At 37.4% G+C, this 26,299-nt stretch overlaps 2 protein-coding genes across 6 annotated transcripts in view; one reads left to right on the top strand and one right to left on the bottom strand.

Annotated features, from left to right (window-relative positions):
- The first annotated feature begins 2,428 nt into the window (after positions 1 to 2,428).
- On the top strand, positions 2,429 to 22,936 carry Sav1 (salvador family WW domain containing protein 1). Of its 3 annotated transcripts, none has more exons than XM_004835562.4 (5): positions 2,429 to 2,813; positions 4,797 to 5,243; positions 16,908 to 17,178; positions 19,146 to 19,289; positions 21,562 to 22,936. In XM_004835562.4, exons 1-5 carry the CDS (start codon positions 2,720 to 2,722, stop codon positions 21,761 to 21,763), a joined length of 1,158 nt encoding a protein of 385 aa, XP_004835619.2. In that variant the 5' UTR covers positions 2,429 to 2,719; the 3' UTR covers positions 21,764 to 22,936. The 3 variants fall into 3 exon arrangements, with proteins under 3 accessions (XP_004835619.2, XP_021118144.2, XP_087064214.1); XM_021262485.2 differs by having other exon boundaries at positions 2,461 to 2,813; positions 4,863 to 5,243; XM_087208088.1 differs by lacking the exons at positions 16,908 to 17,178; positions 21,562 to 22,936 and having other exon boundaries at positions 2,584 to 2,813.
- Positions 22,937 to 23,916: 980 nt separating this feature from the next.
- Positions 23,917 to 26,299, bottom strand: part of Atl1 (atlastin GTPase 1) — a 79,005-nt gene continuing 76,622 nt past the window's right edge. For 2 of the 3 annotated variants that reach the window (XM_004835564.4, XM_087208087.1), the window contains 2 exons: positions 26,076 to 26,090; positions 23,917 to 24,362 (listed from right to left, as the gene is read on the bottom strand). In XM_004835564.4, the coding sequence (XP_004835621.1) occupies positions 24,252 to 24,362; positions 26,076 to 26,090 (126 nt within the window). In that variant the 3' untranslated portion in view covers positions 23,917 to 24,251. The remainder of the gene's footprint in view (positions 24,363 to 26,075; positions 26,091 to 26,299) is intronic. The other variant, XM_021262478.2, reaches the window with a different exon arrangement.

Here is a 26,299-nt window from a genome sequence, read left to right as displayed (position 1 = left end):
GGCTTAAAGAGAGCAGCTAATTGAGGCTTTCTCTGTGCTGTATTTCAGAGAACTGAAATGACGTTGAGAAGGGAAGTGCTTTGTATGGAGCATGGATGGCTTTCAAAACAGCTGAGTTAGAAACAGTTTGGAGTCACAGGAATGTAGGATTCTTAACGTGTGACAGCAGAACACGGCTCAAAATGGGACTAGAAAACCAGTCCTGATGGTAGTTTGCCGAGTTAGGGGGGTGATGTAAGGCAAAGCAATGTATTTTTCTAGTTTTCTTGATAAAATGAGATTAGGTGACCTCCGAGTTCTCACCCAGCTCTAAGACGCCATGGCTTTACTCCAGGAGTGTGAAAGTGATCCTGTATTCCAGTCCCTGCCAAAGCCCTAGATTGAAGAGCTGTCTGGATTGACAGGTCCTAGTGTCCCTCTGTCCTCTGAGACCAACCCTGGGCAGAAACCCGGCACCTTTCTGGTCCCCTTTCCCTTCTTCACCACTGGCCTTTCTACCCTACTGTAAAAAAACCTCACCACCTTTCCGTTTACGTTTCGTGGTTTTCTCTTCTCCATCCACTCTACCATCACTTCAGTACTTGGCCTTTTATCTGAACCACGGGAACAAGCAGCTGCTTTTCTAATGGTCTCTCGGAGTACCATCTGCATCTATGGAGCTCCATTTAGTTTGACTTACACACTCAAGAGGTGGCCCTTCATTCTCTCACTCTCAAACTGTATAATCTGTCAGCAAATCCTGTTGGCTCTTTCAAGTGCGTCTAAAATATGACCACTTAACGTCTTCTCCACTGCTTTTAATGCAGGGCCACACAGCAATAGCTTCTCACTGTTCTCTCAACACAGCCAAAGCAATCCTATGAAAACATTAAGTCATGTCACTCCTCTGCACAAGGTGACATTCCTCACAATGACCTACAAAGTCCCAGGTGCCTTCGCCATTGTCACCCCTACACCTTCATTCCTACTGCTCTGTCCGGTGCCACAGCTACAGACTTGCTCACCGTCCCGCCAACCTGCCAGAAACATGGCCACTCACTGGGACTTTGCAATTGTTCTTCCTGCCTGGAATACGTCTTCTCTAGCTAGCTGTAGCCAGTTTCTGCACTTTGTCACTTAACTGAAGTCACCTCATGAGCTTTCCCTGGTCATTCTGTTGCCCTTTCTAAAATTGTGTTCCCTCTCTCATTTTCACCTTGGTACTTACAACCATCACAGTATGTTTTACTTGTATTTTTCTTGTCTGTTCCACATGACAGTAGACTTTTGTCTATTTTCTTTTTTAAAATTTTATGAAAAAATAAAACAAAATTTCATACACTGCATATTGTTATCTTCAAAATAGTTACTCAGTACAAGGCAAAAAAAGTGCAAGTTTCTTACGAAGAAACAAATAGCACAAAACTTTCTTTGCAATGAGCTAAGAGAAACTAGTTGTATAAATGAAACAAATTAGCATATTTATTAAAATATTTCTGAAACAATGTAATGTCAAAGTCAATGTAATGTCAGGGAAAGCATTTTTACTATTAAAGCCTTCATTTTGGTCTCTAGATGAATCCCATCTTATTTTCCAAGTATTATCCTGGGCACTCAACTAAATTATGGAGCAAAAAGTAGGGTGTACCATAATAGATGAAAAATTCCAGGTCCTGACTGTGTTGGAGACCTCAAAATTCTAAGGCTGTGCTATGTAACACCAAGGTGAATTATGAAGCTACCAAATTCGCTTATTTATGTTAATATCAAATTTACCTTAAGAAGTCATAGAAACTACATTTTGGTTTTTTCCTCTGCCCCTTCCTTCATCAGAAAGATACCCTCTACAGTCAGATGTGGTGTCACACACCCGTGATCCCAGCACTGGGAGGCTGAGGCAGGAGGATCGCCTGGAGTTTGAGGTCAGCCTGGGCTACATAGTGAGTTCAAGGCCAGCCTGAGTATTGCGAGACTTTGTCTCAAAAATCAAACCAAAACAAAACAACAAAAGATGCTCCTCTCCCTGGTACACGGGAGGGATTCATTTATACCGACTTAACTAGCACTGAAAGGGACAATATTTTCAGAAGAGGTTCCTAGATTACTTGCTGCGGCGCTAGCCAGGGTGTCGCCGTCCTCGCACTCTACCATCGGACACTAGCGACCAGAATCTGTCGGCCCAGAAGGGACGTCCCAGCTCCAAGGGAACTGAGAACACTCGAGGTCCAGGAGTGAACCTGCGGTGAGAGGGGCTCCCTGGCGTTGCCGTGGACGCCCTCCCGCGCCCGGGCTGCTAGCTCGGATCTTCGCCCCGCGCGCCGGCCGGCCGGGCAGGTCTCCCCGCGGTCCGCAGCGGTGGCCGCTGGGTCCGCGCGCGGCGGGGGAGGGGCGCGGCCGCGCTGCGTCGGGCTCCCAGAATCCCCCGCGGCGCGGGGAAAGTTTACGGGACGTAGGCGGCGGCGGCGCCGCGGGAGCAGTAGCGGATCCAGGGCGGCGCGCGGCGGACCATGGCCCGGGCCCGGCGTCCCCGGCCTCCCCGCACGGCGTCCCCGGGCAGCGTCGCGGAGCGGGCCGACTTCCGGGAAGGAAAGGACATGCGAGTGTGCGGCGGCCGGCGCGCTTAGCGCCGCGAACATGCGGAGTTCCCTGCGGGCGACCCCGGGCTGCGGAGCGGCGGCGGGCGCGGCCCGGGAGGGCAGGAGGGGGCGGGGGGGACGGCGCCGAGGCCTGGTCGAGGAGGATGCTGTCCCGAAAGAAAACCAAAAACGAAGTGTCCAAGCCGGCCGAGGTGCAGGGGAAGTACGTAAAGAAGGAGACGTCGCCTCTGCTGCGGAGTGAGTGTCGCGCGGGGCGCGCCCACACTGGGCTGCGGGGATCCGGCGTGGCGCCCGCCCCCGATCTTTTCCCTTTGGGCTCTGGGAAATTAATTTTTTTTCTTGTGCCCGAGGTGGTGTTTGTTCATTGAAAGTCAGTGGAGAGTAGGAGAAGGCTTATTACCACGCTCCGAGTCATCCCCTAAGTATAAACTTCCCTGACGACCCCCTCCTCCCAGGGCTGGGCGTTCGTGTTTTGGAGTATTAGGGCAACCGCTGATCCTCTGATGCTGTGGGAGTAAAAGTGACTCGGTTGGGATACTTGGCCTCTTGTGCATTCGTGGAGATCCGAATGTAACATTGCGAGTGTCACTCGCGGTGCCTTAAGTAGTGCAAACTCCGGGGACAGAATTCCTGAGCCCCGCTGCAGGACGCAGACTTGAGAAAGTAAAAAGCAGACCTCTGCCCTTGTAGCTCTTATCCAACCCCTCATCACTCTTAGATCTCAGAAGAGCCGAAAACATTTGTATTTGTCTATTTTCGTGAGATCCAAAAAGCAAGAGTACTCAAAACGATTCCTGTCGCACCGGGGAAGTTGCCAGGAAGTTGGGGTTTTTGTTTTTGTTTTTTAACAAATAGTAGGACGTGTTTCCCCCTCCCCCTGCTTTGCTTTGAAGTTTTAATTTGCATGTGGTCAAGACATTTGTGAGGTAATGCACTAATCTCTAGGTGCTCCTACTGCCTCCAGGGCCCTTTGTGTAGGTTTCCTGCTTGGAAGCTGGTGGTAACCTTGTGACTTAAGCATTACTTCATATTGTAATTGGAAAAGCTGTTCACAGAGGTTCCCAGTACTTGACCAAGAACACTCAGAAAGGGGTGGAGAGAATGTTTTTCCATTGTAACATCAACAGCTTTCTAGACTTACTGTGGTAGTTGCAGTGCTTTCAACAAAATATATCATATCAGTACATCGGTAACCTGACACTTGATTTTTAAACTTGTTTTTAACAGCTTGGTTTTTGGTGTACGTGCTCTTTTATGTTTTTAAATGAAAACTTATGTGCTGCACATAGTTTATTAAACGTTACTGTACGTAGATCACATCTTTAAGCCAATAACTTCAAACTATTTCATTTTTGTTATCAAGTGTTGAGCTTTAGTCCGATACTTAGTTTTAGCCTCTGAAGTTTATTAATGAATGCCTTTAATATTGCTTATTTAATAAACTAATAAAATGGGCTCTATATACAGTTTTCTTCATGTTTTAAAGGCATTTATTTTCTCACCAAGAGTATCTCAACTATTTTCACATTCTGTGTTCAGTAGCACTATATCCTGAAGGCCATTGTTCTACCATCATCTTCTGTTTTAAATTATAATCTTAAGGAGCCGTAGTTTCAGGCTTGGCATTTTGGATCTGATTTAACATTTGTGTCCCTCTTTGAAATGAGATCTTTCAATTTTCATAGCTCAGTTTTTGGCTTTTCAGTCTTTGGTTACTAGTACTAGGTAATTAATAGAGTTACTACTTTTAAAATCTTTTAAAGGAAATATGTGCCTGTTTCAGAGTAGATTTATATTTTCTTTAATTTTTTTGCTTGAAGAATTTTTGGCAATTTCTAAAATGAAGCAAAACAAAAACTAGTCATAATTATTCTGGTAATTAATGATTTATTATTTTCTATTTTTACACATCAATTCATGAGTATTTCATTGATACTCCACAGTTAAGCTGTTGACATTTCATCATATTATGTATGGAATTATGTAGAATACATTTGATTATGGCTGAGTTTGTGCATAGCACATCCATACAAATTATTTTCCTATTTGAGTGGGAAAATAATCTTTTTCAATTTAAAATGCCAAGTACCATCTTAAATCAAAATTTAGATTTTGTTAAGTCAGTTGGTATTTTGATTTTGGGGTGGTAGACAAATGAAAATCCTTGGAAAAGTACGTATTATTTACCAAAGTGGTAATTTAATTCCTGCTTTATTATAGATCTTATGCCTTCATTTATCCGGCACGGTCCAACAATTCCAAGACGAACTGATATCTGTCTTCCAGATTCAAGCTCTGCTGCTTTTTCAGTTTCTGGAGATGGAGTAGTTTCAAGAAACCAGAGTTTCCTTAGAACTCCAGTTCAACGAACACCTCATGAAATAATGAGAAGAGAAAGCAACAGATTATCTGCACCTTCTTACCTTGCCAGGAGTCTAGCAGATGTCCCTCGGGAGTATGGCTCGTCTCAGTCATTTTTGACAGAGGTTAATTTTGCTGTTGAAAACGGCGGAGACTCCAGTTCTCGTTATTATTATTCAGATAATTTTTTTGATGGTCAGAGAAGGCGGGCACTTGGAGATCGTGTGCATGAAGACTACAGATACTATGAATACAACCATGATCTCTTCCAAAGAATGCCACAGAATCAGGGGAGGCATGCTTCAGGTATCTTAATATTATAGATAGTACATTAACATTGCAATTAAGATAATGCTCTGTATGGATTTTCCCGGGAAGCCAACAAATACTAGTTCCTTTTTTTCCCCATCGTCCATTGTGCCAGTCTGGTAGTTGCAGGTAGTTGTTAACATACACTGAATGATGGAATTCTTGAGTCCATTTATTTTATTAACTCCTCTTATATGAACTTGGTACTTATCTCAGGATTATCTAGAGTTAACACCATGAACCTTGAAAACATAGAGAATTTAATGTCTTTGGTTGGATGGAATTTAGATTTAGGTTTGGTGAAATGAGAGGGTTAGGTCTTTAGAGATACTAGGCCTAAACCTGAAAAAGGAAAAGAAGATAGGAAAAATTGGTTCTGCCAGGTGATACCATGGGCAGCTATATTACTAGTAAGATCTTATACTTTTTCTCTGAACACAATTTTTTGTAGCTCGGTAATTTTCAGTTTGGTCAAAAAGAATTCAAATGGTCTATTATGTGTTGAACATGTCTTTTGGTGGTGGTTCTTTTGTAACAGGCAAAAAATATTAATCATGCAATTAAGGAAAAAAATCTGCTTTACTTTTATCTTGGGGCTAGTTCTACAAGGAATAGAAGAAATTCGGAGAATTGTTAGTTTTCCTCTTTCCTAATATGCTGAATTACACTAGATAAATTAACTTGAAAATTAAGCGTCATCATGTGGTTTTATTTTATTTTTTAAATTAAATTTTATTGGTACATTTTAGGTTTACAATATAATGACATTCATCATTGGAAATTTGCATCTTTACATAATCTCTCCTGGTTCTTAGGTGATTTTATTTAGTCCCTTCCTAAAAGTTGAAGGGTTTAAATTTGGCAGGATAAAGATTTACATTTTAGCCACATAACTTCAAATAAGCTGACTTAACAGTTTGAACCATGAGTATTTTGACTATAGGGAAAATTGTATTCATTTTGTTTTGATCATTTATATGTCTAGCATTTTCCTTGACCCTCTTGGGATACTGTATTGGGGAAACAAAAATTATATATACAAAACAAAATAAAAATTACATATACAAAACAAAAATTATATATACACTAGTTATAGAACAGTTAATTGTTACACTTTGTGCTATCAACTATGATTGTGGGAAATTGAGAATAGCCCGGGGAAAACAGACTAGTCAGGGTTTAAATTTAAGGAAGTGGTCAGTACTGCCTCTTTTTAAGAAATAAGATATAAGATGAAATGCAGACTTGTTTTCCAACTACAAGCAGATTTGAGTCAAGCAGAAGCCACTGTGCGTTTCACAAAGAGAAATGATTTTATGAAAGTAGTGTTTAGAGATTAGTTTGTAGCATCTTTTGGGATAGATCCCAGAGGAAAGATGATGGATTACAAATATGAGTGATAATGGAGAGGAAAAGATAGAAAGCTGGTATTGTAATCTCATCAGGATGTTAAAGACGAGAAGTTTTCTGGGCATGTAGAAATGAGCAGCGATGAGGACCTTTTTGATTTTAAAGAACTTCTAGATTAACACAGTTGTGTATTGAGTATTGCAGGTTATTTTTAATAGTTTTCATCCTCAGAAGTAATTTTTACACATTCAAAAGTGAATATAAAAAAACTCATTTTCTTTTAGAGTAAGAACTTTAGTATAGGAATTTGCAAAATGCAGAAATGTAAAGTACTCGTCTACCAGCAATTCTTTGTTATATTATTTTCTTTATCTTTTTCTATGCTCAATTCTTTTTTTTTTAATGTTGTAATTATGTCCTGTACAGCTTTCGTGTCCTTGGCTTTTACTTGAATGAATTTCTTAATGTTACACAGTTTTTATGAGTAATAACTCCATAATTTTCTACTTTGGTGAATGTTCAGTGGTTAGTATTTTAAACAAATTAATGAGGAACCTGATTGGGACCTTTGGAAAGGAAGAAGTGGGACACATCCAAATGAATGGGACTTGGCCACTAATAAAGTTTGAGATATGGGGGGAAAGGAAGAGTCAGATGTGATCAGCATAGCCCTACATAGTGATGCCTCCAAAAGTAAATGGCTAAGAGAATGAATGAATCCAGAGGTTTCAAATCTGGAGACTTAAGACAGTTTTTGTTAGCAAAAGGAGAATAGCAGCAATAGCTGGGTTTGTTGTAATACAGGTTATCTGTTGTTCTTTGCACTCACCTTTCCCATCTCTATATTGCAAATACTGATAATTCATACAAGTAGAGCATATTCAAAAATCTGAAATCTGTAATGCTCCAAAATTGAAACTTTTTGAGCACTGACATGATGTGGTCCATGAGTACAAAATTCCACATTTGACCTCCTGTGACAGATCACAGTCAAAAGAGAGGTACACTAAAAAACATTGCGCTTCAGACTGAATTAAAGTCTAGATGAAATGTACATGATTTTCATGTATGGACTTGGGTCCCCTCCCCCAGATATTTCATGTATTTACAAATATTCTAAAATCCAAAAAGATCCAAAATGCAAAATACTTTGGTCCCAAGCATTTTGGATAAGGGATACTCAGTCTAATAGTTTTCTGTGTGAGCTTTGAGTATGTCTGGAGAATTAGTAATACCAAGTTAATGTCTTGTTTTAAAATTCTGATTTGCAAAGTATCATTGAAGAAATACCATAAACCAAATTTCCACTGATTTAGGAGCAATCTTGACATGGTTTTTATAAGTTTAAAGACAGACTTAAATCAGCTTTCCAGTCACAACTTAGAGTTAATAAAATGTTTTTTCAAGTTAAAAGTTAAAAAATAAGATTTGATTTCATGGGGTAGCTGCTTTTAATGATAGTAGGCTTCTGTGTTACTTATCTTACCCCAAGCTCTTTCATATCAGATTATACCAGGTTTACAGAAGGTTGCAGATATTTGAAGAATTTTTTGTACTAAAAATGTAACCCCCTCTGATTTTTTTTAAAGAAAAAGACATGTATTTATTACAGCAGTGAGTGATACATTGCTTGAGAAACTTCACTTACTATTATTAATTTATGTCCAGGCAATATGGATGTAATGGTTTACCTTCTAGAAGAAGATAGTGCTTCTTTGAAGAAACCTCTTAAAATTGAGGGAAAAGGTTAACAGTCAGTTTAGTAACCAAAGAGAAAAACCTTACAACTGTCTTTCCCAGAAGAGAAATATCTGAATGAGACAATGGCAGAAAGTTTCCTGAATTCAGAAAAGACTTGAAACATGCTTTCAAGATTTATGCTGGATAGGGTTCGAGGAATTTAAATGAATAGAAAGGAGAATATAAGTTTGTGGGAGGGTAGGCATGAGCTGTAGACAGATCTATATTCACAAGTACTGTATTAAATTTTTGTTGTTAATGTAAGTATAAAAATATGGAAAAATTTATGACTTATAATAATCCTGCTATAATTACTTGTTACTTAGATGTTTAGGAAATGCCTTTTCTAAAGGGTTAAATTTATCTTATTTAGCAGAAGCACAAAAACAAGTTGAAGTTGTGTAGTAGCTTTTGGTACAATAGCTTAAAGGATCTTAGGGCCTAGGAAGTTCTACATTTAGCTATGAATTTGACCTTAACATTCTTGGCCATCATGCCAGTCAGTCACTGTGTGTGCCAGGGGAAGGGATCCTGCTCTTAACAGGAAGCTGTAAGCAGATTGAATTTCTTTGTTATGCACATAATTTAATTCTATGAAATTTTAAGTAGTAATTTTTAAAAATATTTAAAATGGCCGGGGATTTAGCTCAGTGGTGCCGCCGCCTGCCTCGCAAGTGCAAGGTCCTGAGTTCGATCTCCGGTACCAAAAAAACAAAAACAAAAAAGAACAAAACAAAAAAATATTTAAAATGTTTTAAAGTCCCCTAAAGAAATCAACTTATAAAAATCAAACTGAGAGCCAAGGATTTATCTCAGTAGCACTGCGCCTGCCTCTCAAGCACAAGGTCATGAGTTCAGTCCTCGGAACCAAAAAAAAAAATGTCAAACTGAAAGGTGTCAGGCTTTATTTAAAAAATACTGGATTTGTATTTGTTCCAGTAAATATTGGGTTAACCAGAATTATCTTTTGAGGAAAGGTTGATAAGCTTTAGAGACACAATTTTATCTCTAATTATTTCACAGAGGAACGGAAAAAGTAATTGGCTTGGTTTAATATTTAGAACTATCAACATCCTGATTATAACTTTAGTATCTATCACCATGGACTTTTTGGAATTCAAGTTTCAGATTTTTTTCCCTGGTCCTGGGGATCAAACCCAGGGCCTTATGCATGCCGTGAATGCTAGGCAAGTGTTCTTACCTACATCCCTGGCATCCCCTACCCCCTTCTAAGGGCTCACTGAGTTTCCCAGGCTGTCTTTGAACTTGTTATCCTCCTCATTTGGCCTCCTGAGTAGCTGAAATTACAGTCGTGTGCCATTACACCTGGCCCAGATCCATATTAATTTCTGTAGACACTTAGAAGTTTGGAAACCAAATATCTTGAGCTTTCTTTATAAATATAGGTCTCATGGATATCTTATAGGTTAAGTTCTTTGAAGGCATATCTAGTGTAAGCTTGGTGGAGACAAAAGAATACTTTTGTCTTCGGAAAGTCCTGTAATTAGCTTGTGAATGTTTTACTTTATATTATTGGAATGTGTTTCTGCTGTCAATTCCTGCAAACAGAAGCAAGTTTGAAGATTATTTATGAAAGCCATTTATTCTTTTCTGAGTAATTGAAATTATGGAAAACTTTTCCCCTTGTGGTTCAGGAATAAAGTCTCATTTTTCTGTAGTATTAATTTAGTTCAAAATTGGTAGCTTCCTTTTTCTTTTAGTGGCAGTTTTATTTTTCTCCTTTTGTTCTACTAAAATTGATTGTGGGTTCAAATGTCAGCCTGGTTCATCCATCATAATCCCAGCATTTAGGGAGGCTGAGGCAGGAGAATCACAATTTTAAGGCCCTCCCAAGCAACTTAGTGAGGCCCTGTCTCAAAAAACGAAAAGGATAGGGGATGTAGCCCAGTGTGAAGGCCCTGGGCTCAGTCCGTAGTACCAGGGGCCATGAAGGAACAGACATCAGCCTTTTACCTGTTGGTTTTGGCAGCCATTAATGATCTTTGAGTAGATCCAGATTTTACTAGAAACTGCAACTGGTGGTTTTTGAGTTCTGTTATTTCTTCTGTTGTATAGCAGTTGGAATTCTATAATAAAGACTTTCTTTTATCAGTTACTTGGTTGCCATTCATGTAGGAAAGATGGGATAAATAAATGCTAGGTCTTTTCCTTAACTTACTATTTTTCTGAATAATGAAGTAGAATCCTAACCACTTCCAAAGATAACTAATGAATTTTTATTTTGGGTATCTTTATAGACTCATGGATTTTTTTTTTAACTTCAGGTTTCATTTAACTAGTATTTTCTGTTCCAGAAGTTACACATTTCATTTAATTGTCATGTCTCCTAATCTTCTTTGGTCTGTTGCCAATTTTTCACTTTTTTTTTCCTTTTTTGTGTTTGAGTAGTGCATGCCAGGTATTTTGTAGACTCCCTCAATTTGGATATTTGTCTGATGTTTTTCTATTGATTAGGCTGGGCTTATTAAGGTTTCTAGAAAGAGTGTATATGTGTGTATGTGTGTTTATACTTATATATTATGTCATATATAAGGAGGCACATGATATTTACATGACGTTACTGGTGTTGGTAACCATTGTCACTTAAGCTTACCAGGCTTCTTCACTGTGAAGTTAATATTTTCCCCTTTCCATACTCTTGGGAACATTACATGGGACATTTAAAAGTTTCTAAAATCAAAACTATAAAACAAAATAGACTTAGAAGATTACTTCTATCACTGTCTACTTCTATTCTTTTCCCTGTCTCCCCATATAGATAACCATTTTCTCTGATTTTGCATTACAACATTTTATGAAAATAGGCATATATGTAAAATAGGGCTATATATGTGTATTTATGCCTATTTTCATACATTTATTTTTCATACTCATTCTTCTCACTTTATCTGTTGCTGTATAAAACATTACGCCTAAACTCTGTAGCATAAACAGCAAACAGTTATCATTTCAGTTATGTGGTCAGGATATCAGAGCAGCTTAACTGGGTGGTTCTGACCCAGGGTCTCTCATGAATCGGTAGTTCATATGTCAGGGGCCACAGTTATTTGAAGGCTTCCCCAGGGCTGGAAGATCTTCTGAGCACACCCACACAGCCATGTATACAAGGTACCGATTATCCAAACTGACTGGGATACTCCTCCTTTTGCCTCTCCTTACCCTTGATAGATCCTGGATATACTCCAGATCCGTAACTAGAAATCACCTTTATCCATTTTTATATCTGTGTAGCACAGTACTTCAGTCTGGTCTAGGCATGATGGCACAATCATCCCATATTAGCTTTGTGTTGCTGGGACCAAATGTCTGATAGGCACAACTTAAAGTAGAAGAGTTTTTTTAGCTCACAGTTTCAGAGGTTTTCTGTCCATGGTCATCTGGCTTTAAGGAAGACATGGCCTGGCAGAGGGTCCTGGCAGAGGAAAAGAGCTCACCTCATGGTAGCCAAAGGCAAAGAGCAAGAAGCACACCCTGCAAAGGCACACACCGTGGGTGACCTGCCTCCTCCACCAGGGCCCACCTCCTAACAGCCCACGCAGCCGTGAACTCATGATTGATCCTGATGAGATTAGTGGCTTCACCATCCAGTGACTTGAAATCCCCACCTCTGAACACAAGAGACTTTTGGGGGACATTTTTGGCCCAAACTGTAACACAGCCCAATATCTTAACAGTAGCCATTCAGTTTCTTTCCAGCCTTTTGTCCTTACTGTGGATGATGCTGCAGTGACTAGCCTTATGCATTTGCCATTCTGTATTTAAGTGAATACATGCTTCTTAGAATCACTACCCAGTAACCTGTATTTACTTACATACCTTCTTTAAAATCTGAGTTAATTGAAGCATTTTCTTTAGTTTCTTGTGAGTTACTTTTTGTCATTTGTGTTTATATACACATAGCATTATGATTGACAGACACACTGCTATTCTAATCCAGGCAGGAGATCATATTTTTTAAGCATATTTAGGATTGTCAGTATAATTTCAAAACATATAAAAAAGTTTCTTTTGCCATTCCTTAAAGTTAAGCTTTTGCCTTAGTTTCTGGCCAAGTATAATTTTAAAAACTCTTCAGTTAGCTGGAACCTTTTGACAGACGTTTGACAGATGGATGGTAATCTTTTAAACCTGAATGGTAACCCAGACTCTTATTTTGAACATTCTGTGTTTCAACATCCATGGGCCATGATGGCATCTCTGCAGCTGCTGCCTAGTGGCTAATTTATTTCTTCCCTTGATTTTAAGAAACATCTCAATTTCAGAACTGGCCAAACGCAGGAGGGAGAGAAGCAAAGTAAGTCCAAGAATCAAGGAAAATATTTAATGTAGTTTTTTTGGTATATTTGCTTCTGTAGACTTTCAGGTTATTCATTTTAAAATCATTTATTTCCACACTCTACCCAGTTCCATGTATCCTTTACAATATGGTACTTCTTTTGCCAGTTCTATATTGTTTCAAGTATTTTATATTGGATGAAGATTTTTTTAATGTTATTACAAACATGATACATATGTATAATAAATTCAGACTTTATAAAAACCTGTAAGTAGGGGTTCTCCACATTATTATGTGCATATGTTAACATTATATAAATGTTTTAAACAAGTATGTTGTTATTTAGTATATTCTGGATTGCAAATTGCCTTTTTTTTTATTGTATCCTAAATTTCTTTACATGCAGAATTTTCCCTTTGAAAAATCATTTTAAAAAGGGCCATGTGGGAATCCATTTTTTTGGACTTCTCAATTTTGTATCATTTTCTGATGTTGGATCATTAGATGGTTTCTAGTTTGAGTGAGGTAGGTGGGGTTGATTTGTTATATCTGTAACAGGTGGCATCTTTCTGTGGGTCTACTAAGTTTTCTATTCACTAATCTATGCATCTTTTTTTTTTTTCTGGTACTGGGGATCAAACTCAGGACCTAGTGCTTGTGAGGCAGTCACAGCACCACTGAGCTAAATCCCCAGCCCTTCACTAATCTATGCACTTTTTTCTGCACAAATACCACGCTACTACTCATTACAACGGCCTATTTATGCAACACTTAGTATGTACTGTATTCCATAGGCACTATTTAGACTCTTGAGAGATACCTGTGAATAAAACAAGGACTCCTATTTGTGGATCTTTCTTGTGGAATTCTTTTTTTTTTTGTACCGGGGATTGAACTTGGGTTCTTGCCCTTGCGAGGCAGGTGGCGGAACCACTGAGCTAAATTCCTAGCCCCATTCATTGTGGAATTCTTATGAGAAAGATGATAAAAATTATAAGTGTAAAAGATAAATGATACAAAAAAGGTGAAACAGTAAATGGAACCTGGGGAGATACAGATTGCCATGGGTAGTCAGACTGAGTTTTGGTACAACATTTAAGCAAAGACTGGAAGAGCATGAGAGAGTGAGCTAGGTGGCTATCTGAAGGAAAAATATTCTAGGGAGAATAAGCAGCCATTATCTGCTGTATTTGAGAACAGCAAGGAAGTGGGTGTGTCTGGATCCGAGTAAACAAGGGGTAGAGAAATAGCTGCTGAGGTCCGGGAAGGAATGGAGGTCTGATCAACAATAAAACCTCATTTAGATGGGCCGGGGATTTAGCTCAGTGGTTTCGCCACCTGCTGCGCAAGTGCAAGGACCCGAGTTCGATCCCCAGTACCAAAAAAAAAACCCACCTCATTTAGAAAGTTATCTCATACGAGATACAACTTTTGTCAAGTAATGACACAGTAAAGATAATTTATACAAAATAATAGAAAAACTTACTGAGAACAGCTGTTACTAATCTACAGATTTATGGACTTATTAAATGCTTCTTTTAAGCCATTGAGTGTTACTATTCTTATATGAGAATAAAATTGTAGTTTTAGTGTTCTACCCAGAACCTTTGTACTGAGTGAGCTGCATCCCCACATCTTTAAAATTTTTTTTGAGGCAGGGTCTCAGTAAGTCGCTTAATTGCCCAGGCTGGGCTTGAATTTACGATCACAGAGTGCTGGGCTTACAGGTATGTACCACCATGCCTGGCTCGCACCTGTTATTTAAAAAATAAATTAGAGTAACTTTTAGAAAAAGATACACAGTTCTGAGTTTTACCATATGTATAGATTCATGCAGTGCGAGCAGTCAGTATATGAACATTATTTTCATCTCCCCCCAGAATTCCCTCATGCTGCCCCTTTGTAATAACCTCTGTCTTTACCTCCAGTTCCAAGTACATAGTTTTACCTTTGCAAGAATTTCATATAAATATAATTATATAATTTATAGCCACTTGAAACTAGCTTCTTTCATAATGTCTTTCAGATTCATCCATAGTGTTGCTTATAAAAATCATTCCTTTTTATTTCTAAGTAGATGCCTCTATATGTACCTACTATAGTTTATCCATTCTGTTTAAAGATGTGTATAGGTTATTGTACTGTAGTGCAATTATGAATATACAGTAAACATCCACATACAGCTTTTTGTGTGAAGATAGATTTTTCATTTCTCTGTGGTAAATAGCTAAGGATTGTTGTATATGTGACAGACTTTAACTTTAAAAGTTTAACCATGCAGAACTGCTAAGCTGTTTTCTAGAGTGATTGTAGGATTTTGCATTCCTACTAGCAGTTTAAGAGAGTTCCAGTTGCTTTGCATCAGAACTTGTATCATCAGGTTTTGTTGGACAGTCCATGGGTTATGTGGTCATCGCATTGTGGTTTTAATTTGCATTCTGTGATGGCTGGTATGACATTAAACATTTTTCATGTGCTCATTTACCACCTATACATCATCTTTGGTGAAATGCCTTTTAAAATTTCTTGCCCATTTTTTTTTTAATTAACTTTTCTTCATGTTGAGTTTTGAGAGTTCTTTGGTCTTAAGTCCTTTGCCTAATGTATGATTTGCAAATTTGTCTCTGAGTTTATAGCTTGATTTTCTTTTTCTTAACAGTGTTGGGTGTTCTTCATAAAACATTTTTTCATTGATTGATATTACTAGGCTTGAACCTAGGGCTTTTTTTGCACTGAGCTACATCCCCAGCTGTCTTTAAATTTTTTGAAACAGGGTCTTACTAAAGTGCTGAGTTGCCCAAAATGAGCTCAGACTTGGGATCCTTCTGCCTCAGTCTTCCTGAGTGCCTGGATTACAGGCCTGCAGCAACCATGCTTGGCCAATTTTAATCTCGATGAAGCCCAAATTGTCAGTATTTTTCTTTATGGATTCAACCTCTGTCATTGTGGTTAAGAACTCATTGCCTAACCTAAGACCATAAAAATTTATCCTGTTTTATCTTCTGAAAGTCTTAGTTATATGATCCATTTTGAATTTGTGTACATGATGTATAGGCTGTGATTCAAGTTTTTTTCTTTTGTTTTGCATATGGATGCTTAATTGTCCCAACATCATTTGTTGAAAACACTGTCCTTTCTCCACTAAATTGCCTTTTCACTTTTGTCAAAAACCACTTGATCTTGAGTCAGGGATGTAGCTCAGTGATGCAGGGCCTTCCTGTCAAGCACAGGACCCTGAGTTGAGTTCCCAGTACCGAAAAAAAAAATCAGTTGATCTTGTATGTGTGTGTTTTTCTAGGTTCTTTGTTTTGTGGGATTGATCTGTTATTTGTCTGTTCTTTTGTCAGTACCACTCTGTCTTGATTACTATAGCTTTATAGGAAATCCGAAAACCAAATTTACTTTTTTTTAATAAATTATTTTGGCTACTCGTTCTTTTGTCTGTTAGTGTACACTTTAAAAGTCTGCTTGTTATTTACCTGTCCAAAAGCTGCTGTTAATACTGATTGGAATTACCTTAAACATAAAGGTGAGTTGAGAATAGACATCTTTACTATGTTGAGTTTTCCAGTCCATTAACATGGTTGGTCTCCTTTCATTTCTTTTAGCAGTTTTATAGTTTGCAGCATATAGATCCTTTTGTTAGATTTATGTGTAAATATTTGATTTTTAGCATCCTTATAAATGGTACATTTCAGTAATTTTTTTCAGTTGTTGATTGTTAGTGCTATTTAATTGATTGTTCTATGCTGAATTTATAACCTACTACTTTGATAAGCTTACTTACCAACTCTAGGGCCCAGCTTGATTATTTTTTAAGAAATTATAAAGTAGGAATGGTTTTACAAGTTCATTTTTGGTTTTTTTGTTTGTTTTGTTTTGCTTTTTTGGTACCGGGGATTGAACTCAAGTCCTTGCGCTTGCGCAGCAGGCAGCAAAACCACTGAGCTAAACCCCCTGGACCTGCTTTTTTTTTTTTTTTTTTAGATGAAATGTCAAATCTTAAATCTTGAATGAGGTGAGATTTTCCTTTCCTCCCTTTCCCTTTAGCAGTGCACATAAGTAGCTTCACTAGTAGTTAAATGGTTGTATGGCTTGGTGATGGAAGCCTCAAACAAACCAAAAAAAACCCACACTAATTTCAAAGTCTAATTCCTCCCTCCTTGTAATCAAATAATGTGGATAATTTTATGAAAAACTTTACAATGACATAATCATTTTTAACAGAAGAGATAACTGTTCTTTTTCTTCTCTCATTTGCTTTGTCCTGTCAGGTATTGGGAGAGTTGCTGCTACATCTTTAGGAAATTTAACTAACCACGGATCGGAAGACTTGCCCCTTCCTCCTGGCTGGTCTGTGGATTGGACAATGAGAGGGAGAAAATATTATATCGATCATAACACAAACACAACTCACTGGAGCCATCCTCTTGAACGAGAAGGACTTCCTCCTGGATGGGAACGAGTTGAATCTTCAGAGTTTGGAACCTATTATGTAGATCACACAAATAAAAAGGCTCAGTACAGGCATCCCTGTGCTCCTAGGTATTGACTTTATTTTCATTTTTGAAAATGTCTGGTGTTAGAGTTTGGACTGATTTTCATCAGAGGAAAAGATATCCTGAAACTTGAGATTTTAAATCCTTAAATTTTGAACTTATGACATTTTTCTCTGGGTTTATTTTTAGTAATGAATGACTTCAGTAATTTTTTTTTTTTGGTACCAAGGGTTGAACTCAGGTCCTTGCGCATGCGAGGCAGGCGGCGGAACCACTGAGCTAAATTCCTGGCCCTGACTTTAGTAATTTTTAAAATACTTATTGTTTCTTTTTCTTTAGCTTTAAAAATAGGGCCAGTGTTCTTGTGATCAGATTCCACTTTAATATGCCTGTATTTTTGTTGTGGATGCCAACAAATTAAAATAAATAGTAAAACATGTCTCTTCATATTTAAGTTACTATATATGTCAAATCTACTTCCTAATACGTCAGAAGATACTTTTAAGTTAGAAAATCTTGATTTTTTTATTCAATTGCAGATTCATTTTATGTTCTGTTTCTTACTGTTCCCAGATAAGAAAGTGAAATTGGGACTGGACAAAACATCTCGCATGTAATAAATATAGCCAGCGATCCTTTGGACAATTTCTATCGATACTGGGCTAACCAGCAGATCTGGTTTATTGCCAGAATTTAACCCTGTACTAATACTACAGCCAGTTGTCACGTCGCTATTGAACACTTGTAATTAATCAGAATTGAGATGTGTTGTAAATGTAAAGTAAAGCTGGATTCCAAAGTACATATGAAGTAGATAGCTTACTAATGAATTGGCAAATATTTCATATTAACTGTATTTGAGCTTCAAGAACTGAGCCATAAGATTTAAAAATGAGTAAAATGTCTTTAGCTTGTTGGTATATGTTGCCTAACTTCGCTGGCATAAAAAAGATTTTTGGTTATAGTAGATATTTTTTTTTTTGGTATCAGGGATCGAACTTGGGTCTTTGCGCTTGCAAGGCAGGCGGTGGAACCACTGAGCTAAATCCCCGGCTCCCTATAGTAGATATTTTTAATTTTTTAGAATCATTAAAATTATTATGGGGCTGGAGCTATGGTTCAGTGGTAGAGTCCTTGCTTTGCATGTACAAGGCCCTGGATTCAATACCCTGTACTGCAGAGCAAAACAAAAACAAACAACAACAAAAACTCATGAGAATATATTTAGTATCATTATCTGAAAGAATAAACTTTAGCATTGTGTTGCTTTAATTATTTTACATATTTATTGATTCTGCTTTGAAAATCCATTTTTCCAGTGATTTCATTTAATGGCACTCAGTCAGTGGTTATTGACGTCTTCCTTTCACAAGAACCGAACCTGTGGTTTTTCCTTCTGTCACCAGGTGGCAGATCTTTGTGCTCCAAATAACAAGATTAGTTTACTTTTCTGTTTTTCATCATTAACCTCACAATATAGAATTTTTAATCTGGCAAAGCATTTTCACAATTAATTGATTTACTACTCTCAGAAACTGTAGAATTAAAACTTCAGTTCACATAAAAAGCTTTAATAGCTGTTTGAGTCTGTATGTTGTACAGGCCTTATCCTTTTCAGCCAACAGGAGAAAGAAAACATCTTTTTTTTGCTTTGAGAGAAACTATCAACTTTTCCAATATAAATTTAGTTAATTAATAGTTATTGCAGAAATTTGTGATTCTACATTTAAGCCTGTGTGTAAAGGTTACAGCTTAGTTACAGCTTTTCTATAACGTCTGTTAAAACTGTCCTTGACTAAATATCAGCCAGAAGAAATATCTTTATATAAAAGTTTAGCTTAGGTTTGTATCTGGTAAAGAAAGCCAAGCCTTTGTCACAGAAGGTTACCTTTTAGGGGTTGAAGGTAGTCAGTTCAGACAAGAAGCACATGGAAGGATGCTTAGGAACTGCTTTTATAGTTTCTTGCTTAGATTTAGGGCTTTTGTCGTAACGAATGCCAATTGTCTTCTTAGTGTACCTCGGTATGACCAGCCTCCTCCTGTCACATACCAGCCACAGCAGACTGAGAGAAATCAGTCCCTTCTGGTACCTGCAAATCCGTACCATACTGCAGAAATTCCTGACTGGCTTCAAGTTTATGCTCGAGCCCCTGTGAAGTAAGTGATACACGACAGGTATTTTGTAGGGACCCTTCCTGCTTAATCCAACTTCAGTAGTATGCTGTTTTTCTCTTAATAATATTGGGCTTCTAAGTAATATTGTATTGAAGAAAGGATATCAGCACTTAAAAAGCTTGATTATAAATCCTGGTTCTTCAAGCATTGACCTTTCATTTCTTTGGATGCAGACCTTTGCTTTTAGCAATACAGTAAGAAACTTGCATTCTTATAGGAGATTAATTTGTAAAGTGAGGCATTACTTGTGATAAAAATAAGGACCTAGGCAAGTGCTGGTACATGAATGAAAGAAAGCAGGGCACTGTGAGATTAGGAATTACAAATTTATATCAAAATTTTAAGCTTCATGAATGTCAGAAGTTCTAGGAAATAACCTAATATGTAACTGTTTCTTCATGCAGGCTCATTAAGTATTTTTCCAATTTCTGTTCAGGATTACTTGTAGTTTCCCAGCCCAGCATGGTAGGGTACGCCTGCATTGTCAGCACTTGGAAGGCTGAGGCAGGAAGATCGCTGTGAGTTTGAGGTCAGCCTGTGGTACCTAGTGACTTCAAGACCAGCCTGAACTACACAGCGAGACCCTGTCTCAAAAAACCATAATAATAATAATAATAAAAAATATAAACAAGTAGCTGTAGTTTCCCATGAGAGAACATAAACCTTTCTACAAAGAAGTCAGTGCCTATTAGTAAATTTGCAGCTTTCAAGCAGTTGAATGAAAAAGACAGACCGGGCCAGGGATTTAGCTCAGTGGTTCCACCGCCTGCCTTGCAAGGACCCGAGTTTGATCCCCGGTACCAAAAAAGAGAGAGAGAGAGACCAATGGAATATGTTTACCTTGTGGTTTTGCATCTTGTGCTCCTAATATTCCTGGTATAAATACTCCAGTTGGACAGAAGATGATTCCAGAGTCCAAGGATGTGGCACACGCTAACTGCTCAGTATGTATTTTTTCCCCTTTTATAAAGGGTTACATTTTTTATATTAGATAGACGATCCGTTTAAAATAAAACGGTTAATAACTTACCAGAGAGCCATTGGGTAGGACGTAGTAATAAATGATTTTTAAAAGCAAACTTATTAGAATTCGCAAACAAAGCTATTATGTCTGCTCTGCAGTGATTTGAGAGATAACATCAATATTACATAGGTATACAACTTAGTATAGTTCAAGTTCTTTGTCTCATCTTAATGAATATTAACATTCATATTCTTAACAGTTTCTTGGTCCACAGTTCTCTTCCTTTTTGACTTTTTCGTCAGTAAACACTTGCAGGAGATAAATAGCCTCTTTAGATGTCAGTTTTTTTAATCTTTAAAGTGAGAAAATTGAATTAGAGTGCTGTCTCCTGATCCTTTTCAAAGAATAAATTACTATAGTAGGTGGTTGCATAGTTCGAGCTCAACATATGACATACATACCATTGAAGGAGAACTAAAGGCTTTCCAGGACTTACGTTAAATTATTCTTTTTTGGTTTTTTTGCGGGGGGGGAACCAGGGATTGAACTCAGGACCTTGCACTTGCGATGCAGGTGCAGCACCACTGAGCTAAATCTCCAGTCTGTAAATTATTCTTATATGAGTCCTTTGCCAATACTGTGGAGTCATCTACAGGCTATTCTTTTATTGTGAACTTTATTCCCTTTTTTCTTGAGATTTTTTTTTTTTTATACAAGGTTACTCATCCTCTGGAATACTTGGCCTGGACTAATGATTCCTTCCACATTCCTCTTCCTCCTCTTTGGTTCCTTGTTTGCTACCAGTGACACAGATGACTGGCCATTTTTATGCATTATCATTTGCAAGCACAGTGTGGTTTAAAGTAGTCTTAAGTTCTTCACAAATTATAGGACCGCTGTAGTTCCACTATAGTTCGGCATTTGTGTTCATAGTTGTTGAGTATTAGTAGTAGGATAACTGATACGTAATAGAAATGGACATTCTTTAATTTAAAGTAATATAACAGTTTTCCTTAAAAATGGTGTATGTAGTCAGGCATGGTAGCATGCATCTGTTGTCCCTGCTATCTGGAGCTGAACAGGAGGATCACTTGAGCCCCGGGAGTTTGGGGTTGGCCTGGGCAGGACCCCAGCTCAAAAAAACCCCTCACATATCAAATTAATAATTCAGTTATCTTTAAGCTTATGGTTTGTTTAATTATAATAAAGTTAGTATTTGTAAAAATACACTAGCTTTTTGCTATAAATACATGCTTATGTATGTGTTGTGAACGTTATGTTTTAAAACAGATATGACCACATTCTGAAGTGGGAACTCTTTCAGTTGGCTGACCTGGATACCTACCAGGGAATGCTAAAGTTGCTCTTCATGAAGGAACTGGAACAAATTGTTAAAATGTATGAAGCCTACAGACAGGCTCTTCTCACTGAGTTGGAAAATCGCAAGCAGAGACAGCAGTGGTATGCCCAGCAACATGGCAAAAATTTTTAAATTAACTTTTCAAAAGAAATTTTAAGTTTATAAGAGCTTTAAAATATTTTCACAGGCTCAAAACGTGCAAATACCTTTGTTAACAAAGGCAGCTTACTTTTTGGGAATTATAAAATTCTAATTTTACATGTATTTTGCCACTAGAAGTTTTCTTTTATTACAAAATAAAAATGAGTTTATCATTCTAAGAGCCAACATGGTATATACATCCAAATGCTGTGTATTAAGAAACTGCTTTGAATATTCTTGATGGATAAAAATGTGGCAAGAAAATGACATAACCATATACTAGATAGGAATGATCACTTGGTAACTTCTTTTTTTGTACCGGGGATTGAACTCGGGTCCTTGCGCTTGTGAGGCAGGCAACTTGGTAACTTCTTACAGCAGCAGTACCTTTCTTTAAAAAAAAAAAAATCTATGCAGTATTTTTTAAAAGATGTTTACTGCCTTAATGTGGAATGTTATCTGGAGTGGGATGGTTTGCATGTTATCATGGCCTAGTGCAAAATACAGAATAGGATTTGGAACCTTCATTGTGATAAATTTCTGTATATGATGTATGTTGTGACCCCTCTTCCCTGCCAAGTGTAAGGGACCCTTTTGCAGCATGTTGAGATAATCTTTCAGGAATGAATTTCAACAGAAGGCTGGGTGCAGCTCTTAGCCAGGGCTGGCTGTGTTGTCTCGGCTGCAGAGAGGGGACAGCGCCGGTGCCCAGCAGCACCGCACACCGCCTTCTCACAGACTGGGCTCAGCTGCCAGATGTGACAATCAGGGATTCCATGGGAAATCTTAGCCATTAAATCAGTTTTGTATTACTTTTTTATCTTCTAAGTGTTTCTGCAACAAAGCTTTTTAAACCATATTATTCCCTTCCCAGTTTCTTCCCTTTGGTTTATATTGAAATGTTGTTCATCATTAGAATAGTATATTTGATTACAGACAAATATATGATACTTCCAGCCTGTAGGTCTCTAAAATTCTGTGAATTTCATAGCTTTTCAGTTATATATTTACCTGAGTTGTAAATACATGTAAATATGTTTTAAGTTTTTGTAGTCTTCCAAAGTATAAAGCACTCCCAGTTAGACATAAGTGGGTTTGAATTACTGATAAAATGTTGTTTGATTTTATAACAACTTTATTAAATATATTTTTGTGGAAACTAAATGTGTGGTGTTTGAGTCTATATTTTACATGTAGCATGCTTGATTTTTCTGTTCAGAAGGCCCATATAGGCCAAGGAAGCAATATAATGTAAGGGCATTGAAAAATTAAAGAATGGCTAGTGGAATTCTTGCCTGTTACTTAGCCATTTCTAAAACAGAAATTGCCATTTTGCATCTCCCAGATAACCATTACTTCTGTCATTACCAACCCTGCCTCCACTTTTTTTTCTGTAAGGACTCTGCTTAATGAAACTGCACTAGAGATTTTAGTTATTAAAAATACATTATAGAGGGCCAGGGATTTAGCTCAGTGGTTCTACTGCCTCGCAAATGCAAGGTCCCAAGTTTGATCCCTGGTACCAAAAAAAAACAAACAAAAAACCCCCCAAAAAACCCAACAAAACATTATAGAACCACTCATTGGTTTAAGAAAACAGGAAGGTACCTAAAAAGATTAGCATATGTTTCTTAAAATGAAAACTGAAATTTTCAGTGTCATCAGAAAATAATGCATCTTGAATAAAAAAGGAGGTAAACTTTCATCATTCTACACCAGTACCTCACAAACATTTCCAAATTCAATAAGCATTTGTTTGAATGTTAAGAGCCAGAGTAAACTTTAATAGTTCACATGTTAAAAGAATAAACCTATGAAGAATACATTTCTTGTGTACCAAATAAAAAAATATACAATGCAGTGAAACTCAAATACATATACAAAGTGATTTTTTTTGTGCATTTTTGATCAAGAGGTTTATATTCTATATTAAATCATATAAAAGAAGCATATATAGTTACTGGTACAGCAACAGAAAAGCTCTTAAATGTATTAAATGTATTTTAAAATAACTAGGAGCTCATGGTAAGTGTAAGATTATATAGGTTAAATCAAGCCTGCTGAATCATGATGCTGTGCTTTAACAATTATGTGAAATCATTAAAAAAATTTTTCTGTAGAAATTAAATGAGCATCTCCAAACATAGGGTAATATCACTACATGGTTTAATTATAACCAGGTAGAATTTAATAAATTCAAGCAGAACACATGTACTCTCATAATAAATACACAAATACCTTAAATTATAACAGCATATTTAAAGACAAAAATCAGGAAACTACATGTTAACAAAATGATAAAACCAAGCATACATACATCTGCTTATTAAACACGAGTAAAGGAACAACCTTTATGCAGTCTCCAGAGGTGTTTGGTATTTTATTCTGTTCTCATGGAAGCACTTTGAATGTTTGCATGGAAACAAAAAACAGTGTTTAACTGACAGCTGGTCATGCACTTGTATTTTTAAAATTTGGATTAAATTTTCTTCTTTTCTGATTGTTCAGTAGCTTCTGACTTTGGTGCAGGAAAAGCTTGATGATACAGATGTCTGTGGGTTGCTGCTGCACTGTAAAGCTTGTATAAAGCCTAGAATACAAGAATTGGGATTCTAAAACATTTTATCAAACATATAAAACTTTTCCTACTTTATGAAACTATAAAATTTAGCATGCTGAATTTGGAATCTCTTATCACTCTATATAAGACATACATTATTTATTTCTGACTTCTCAGCATGTGTTATCTCTTTTGGAATGATCTTCATGGTAAATGTTTTGTTCTCAGACTGCATTTCCCTCTACCTTATATACTTGCTGGAGCATAGCTTCCCAACTGCCACACCTCAGGGCTGTGTGGACCACTCATATTGTGAGTATTATCAGTTTCAGATAAGTTGTAAAAGTGCCTTCTGACTGCCAGTGTGTTCTCCAGGATGGGACTGGTTTTATGCTGTTCTTTCTGGATATGGTCCAGCAGCTAAGCACACATGCTGCCCCCTCCTGTCCCTCCCAAGCTTGTATCCCTCCCTTCAGCTACTTGGTTTGTGTCTTACAAAGCCTTACTCAGAAACACCACCTCAGAAAGCTTTTCCTCATTGAAACTACCTCTGATTGTTCTTTGTATTTTTGTAACACTGTTGGAATCCTAGGAATTTTAACAAATTGTGTATTGTTTTATTTAAGTGCCCGTGAATATCTGTCCCCCACCCGACTCAACTAGTGTGTGAGTCATCTCTTTGACTTGCACATACTGAGCACTCAGTTCTTACTAACCTGATTTAGTTCTAGAGTCTAAAAAGTTCTTGAGTATTTTTAAGAGATGGGTAAAAGCTTCATATCCTTTAAGCAGTAATCTATTCCCAAGAAATACTATCTTTTCTATTTGTAAGTCTGTGTAGCTATTTTCTTTTAACAAAGTCAAAATTTGTTTTTGCCTTTTTAGTGGATTTTTACATAAAATAATTTCTTATTGACTTGTAAATGTTACATGTATGATTGGTGTTTGGTTGGAGGATGTTAATCCAGTTACATGGTACAGCAGAAACCAAGAAAAGAATTACATGCTATTTCTGTAGTTGCTTAAAATCAGATTTGCTTCTCTGAAGGTAATAACCTACATGATTCCGCAGAGATCATTTTTCCTAGTGTAAAAACTGCTTGCTTCCTGAAAGCTCAGATCCTTTCCTCACATGTACAGTTCTGCATTTGTAGCAGCACAGGAGAACAAACACTGGTTTGGGGGCCAGTGCTGAGGTATGGCTGGATAGATGGTGGCCGCAGGGAACCTTAGTGCTGTGGGTAAAGTTGCTTAGAGCCAAACTTAAAAACTATAGGGCCGGGGATTTAGCTCAGTGGTTTCGACGCCTGCTACACAAGCGCAAGGACCCGAGATCAATCCCCAGTACCAAAAAAACAAAACCCCACAAAAACTATAGGGCCAGGGATTTAGCTCAGTGGTGCCACCGCCTGCCTTGCAAACACAAGGTCCTGAGTTCAATCCCCGGTACCAAAAAAAAATTACAAACTATAGGTTACTGTTTGCTTTACTGGGCAGCTTAAGAATTTCGAAATTTTCTACACATTCAGGCAACAAATACTCTTTCATGATCAGTTCTTTTTTTGTGTGCAAATCAAATTATATATGTTTGGGATATGTTAAAAATTCATAATTAAAAACTTAAGACATAAGAGTAGTAATTAAGACTAATCTACAGTACATTGATATCTTTTAATGCCCACTCAAAATAAAAATACCGCAATGTTAATACACAGCTCTTAATTTAAAAAAAGTTTAACTTACCTCATTTGTACTTCCCTGTGGCAAAGGCAGTTTAAAAAGGAGAAAAGAAAAGTATATATTGGGCTTTATTAATAGCAGTAGGATATTCAACTTTATAATATTGATTTGTGAGCATTTAATAACAAATACTCCTGCAGATTTTTCAGTTTAGAGTATATATTTTATCAAAATCTTTTTACAAATAAAATCTGTATTTCTGATAGATTTCAGCATCAGTCTGGGAG

Source organism: Heterocephalus glaber, unplaced genomic scaffold, assembly GCF_053883595.1.
Source record: "Heterocephalus glaber isolate CG9 unplaced genomic scaffold, H.glaber_assembly_v1.0 deba00000901, whole genome shotgun sequence".
In the NCBI taxonomy this organism is placed as follows: domain Eukaryota; kingdom Metazoa; phylum Chordata; class Mammalia; order Rodentia; family Bathyergidae; genus Heterocephalus; species Heterocephalus glaber.
The sequence above is the reverse complement of the archived record's forward strand: the minus strand, read 5'-3'. Positions and strand labels throughout refer to the sequence as shown.

Excerpts from the sequence above, each read along its gene's own strand:
- Sav1 (XM_004835562.4), top strand. The coding sequence starts at position 2,720 with ATGCTGTCCCGAAAGAAAACCAAAAACGAAGTGTCCAAGCCGGCCGAG. Across the intron at positions 17,179-19,145 it reads AGGCATCCCTGTGCTCCTAG|TGTACCTCGGTATGACCAGC; the intron begins GTATTGACTTTA and ends TTGTCTTCTTAG. Across the intron at positions 19,290-21,561 it reads TATGCTCGAGCCCCTGTGAA|ATATGACCACATTCTGAAGT; the intron begins GTAAGTGATACA and ends GTTTTAAAACAG.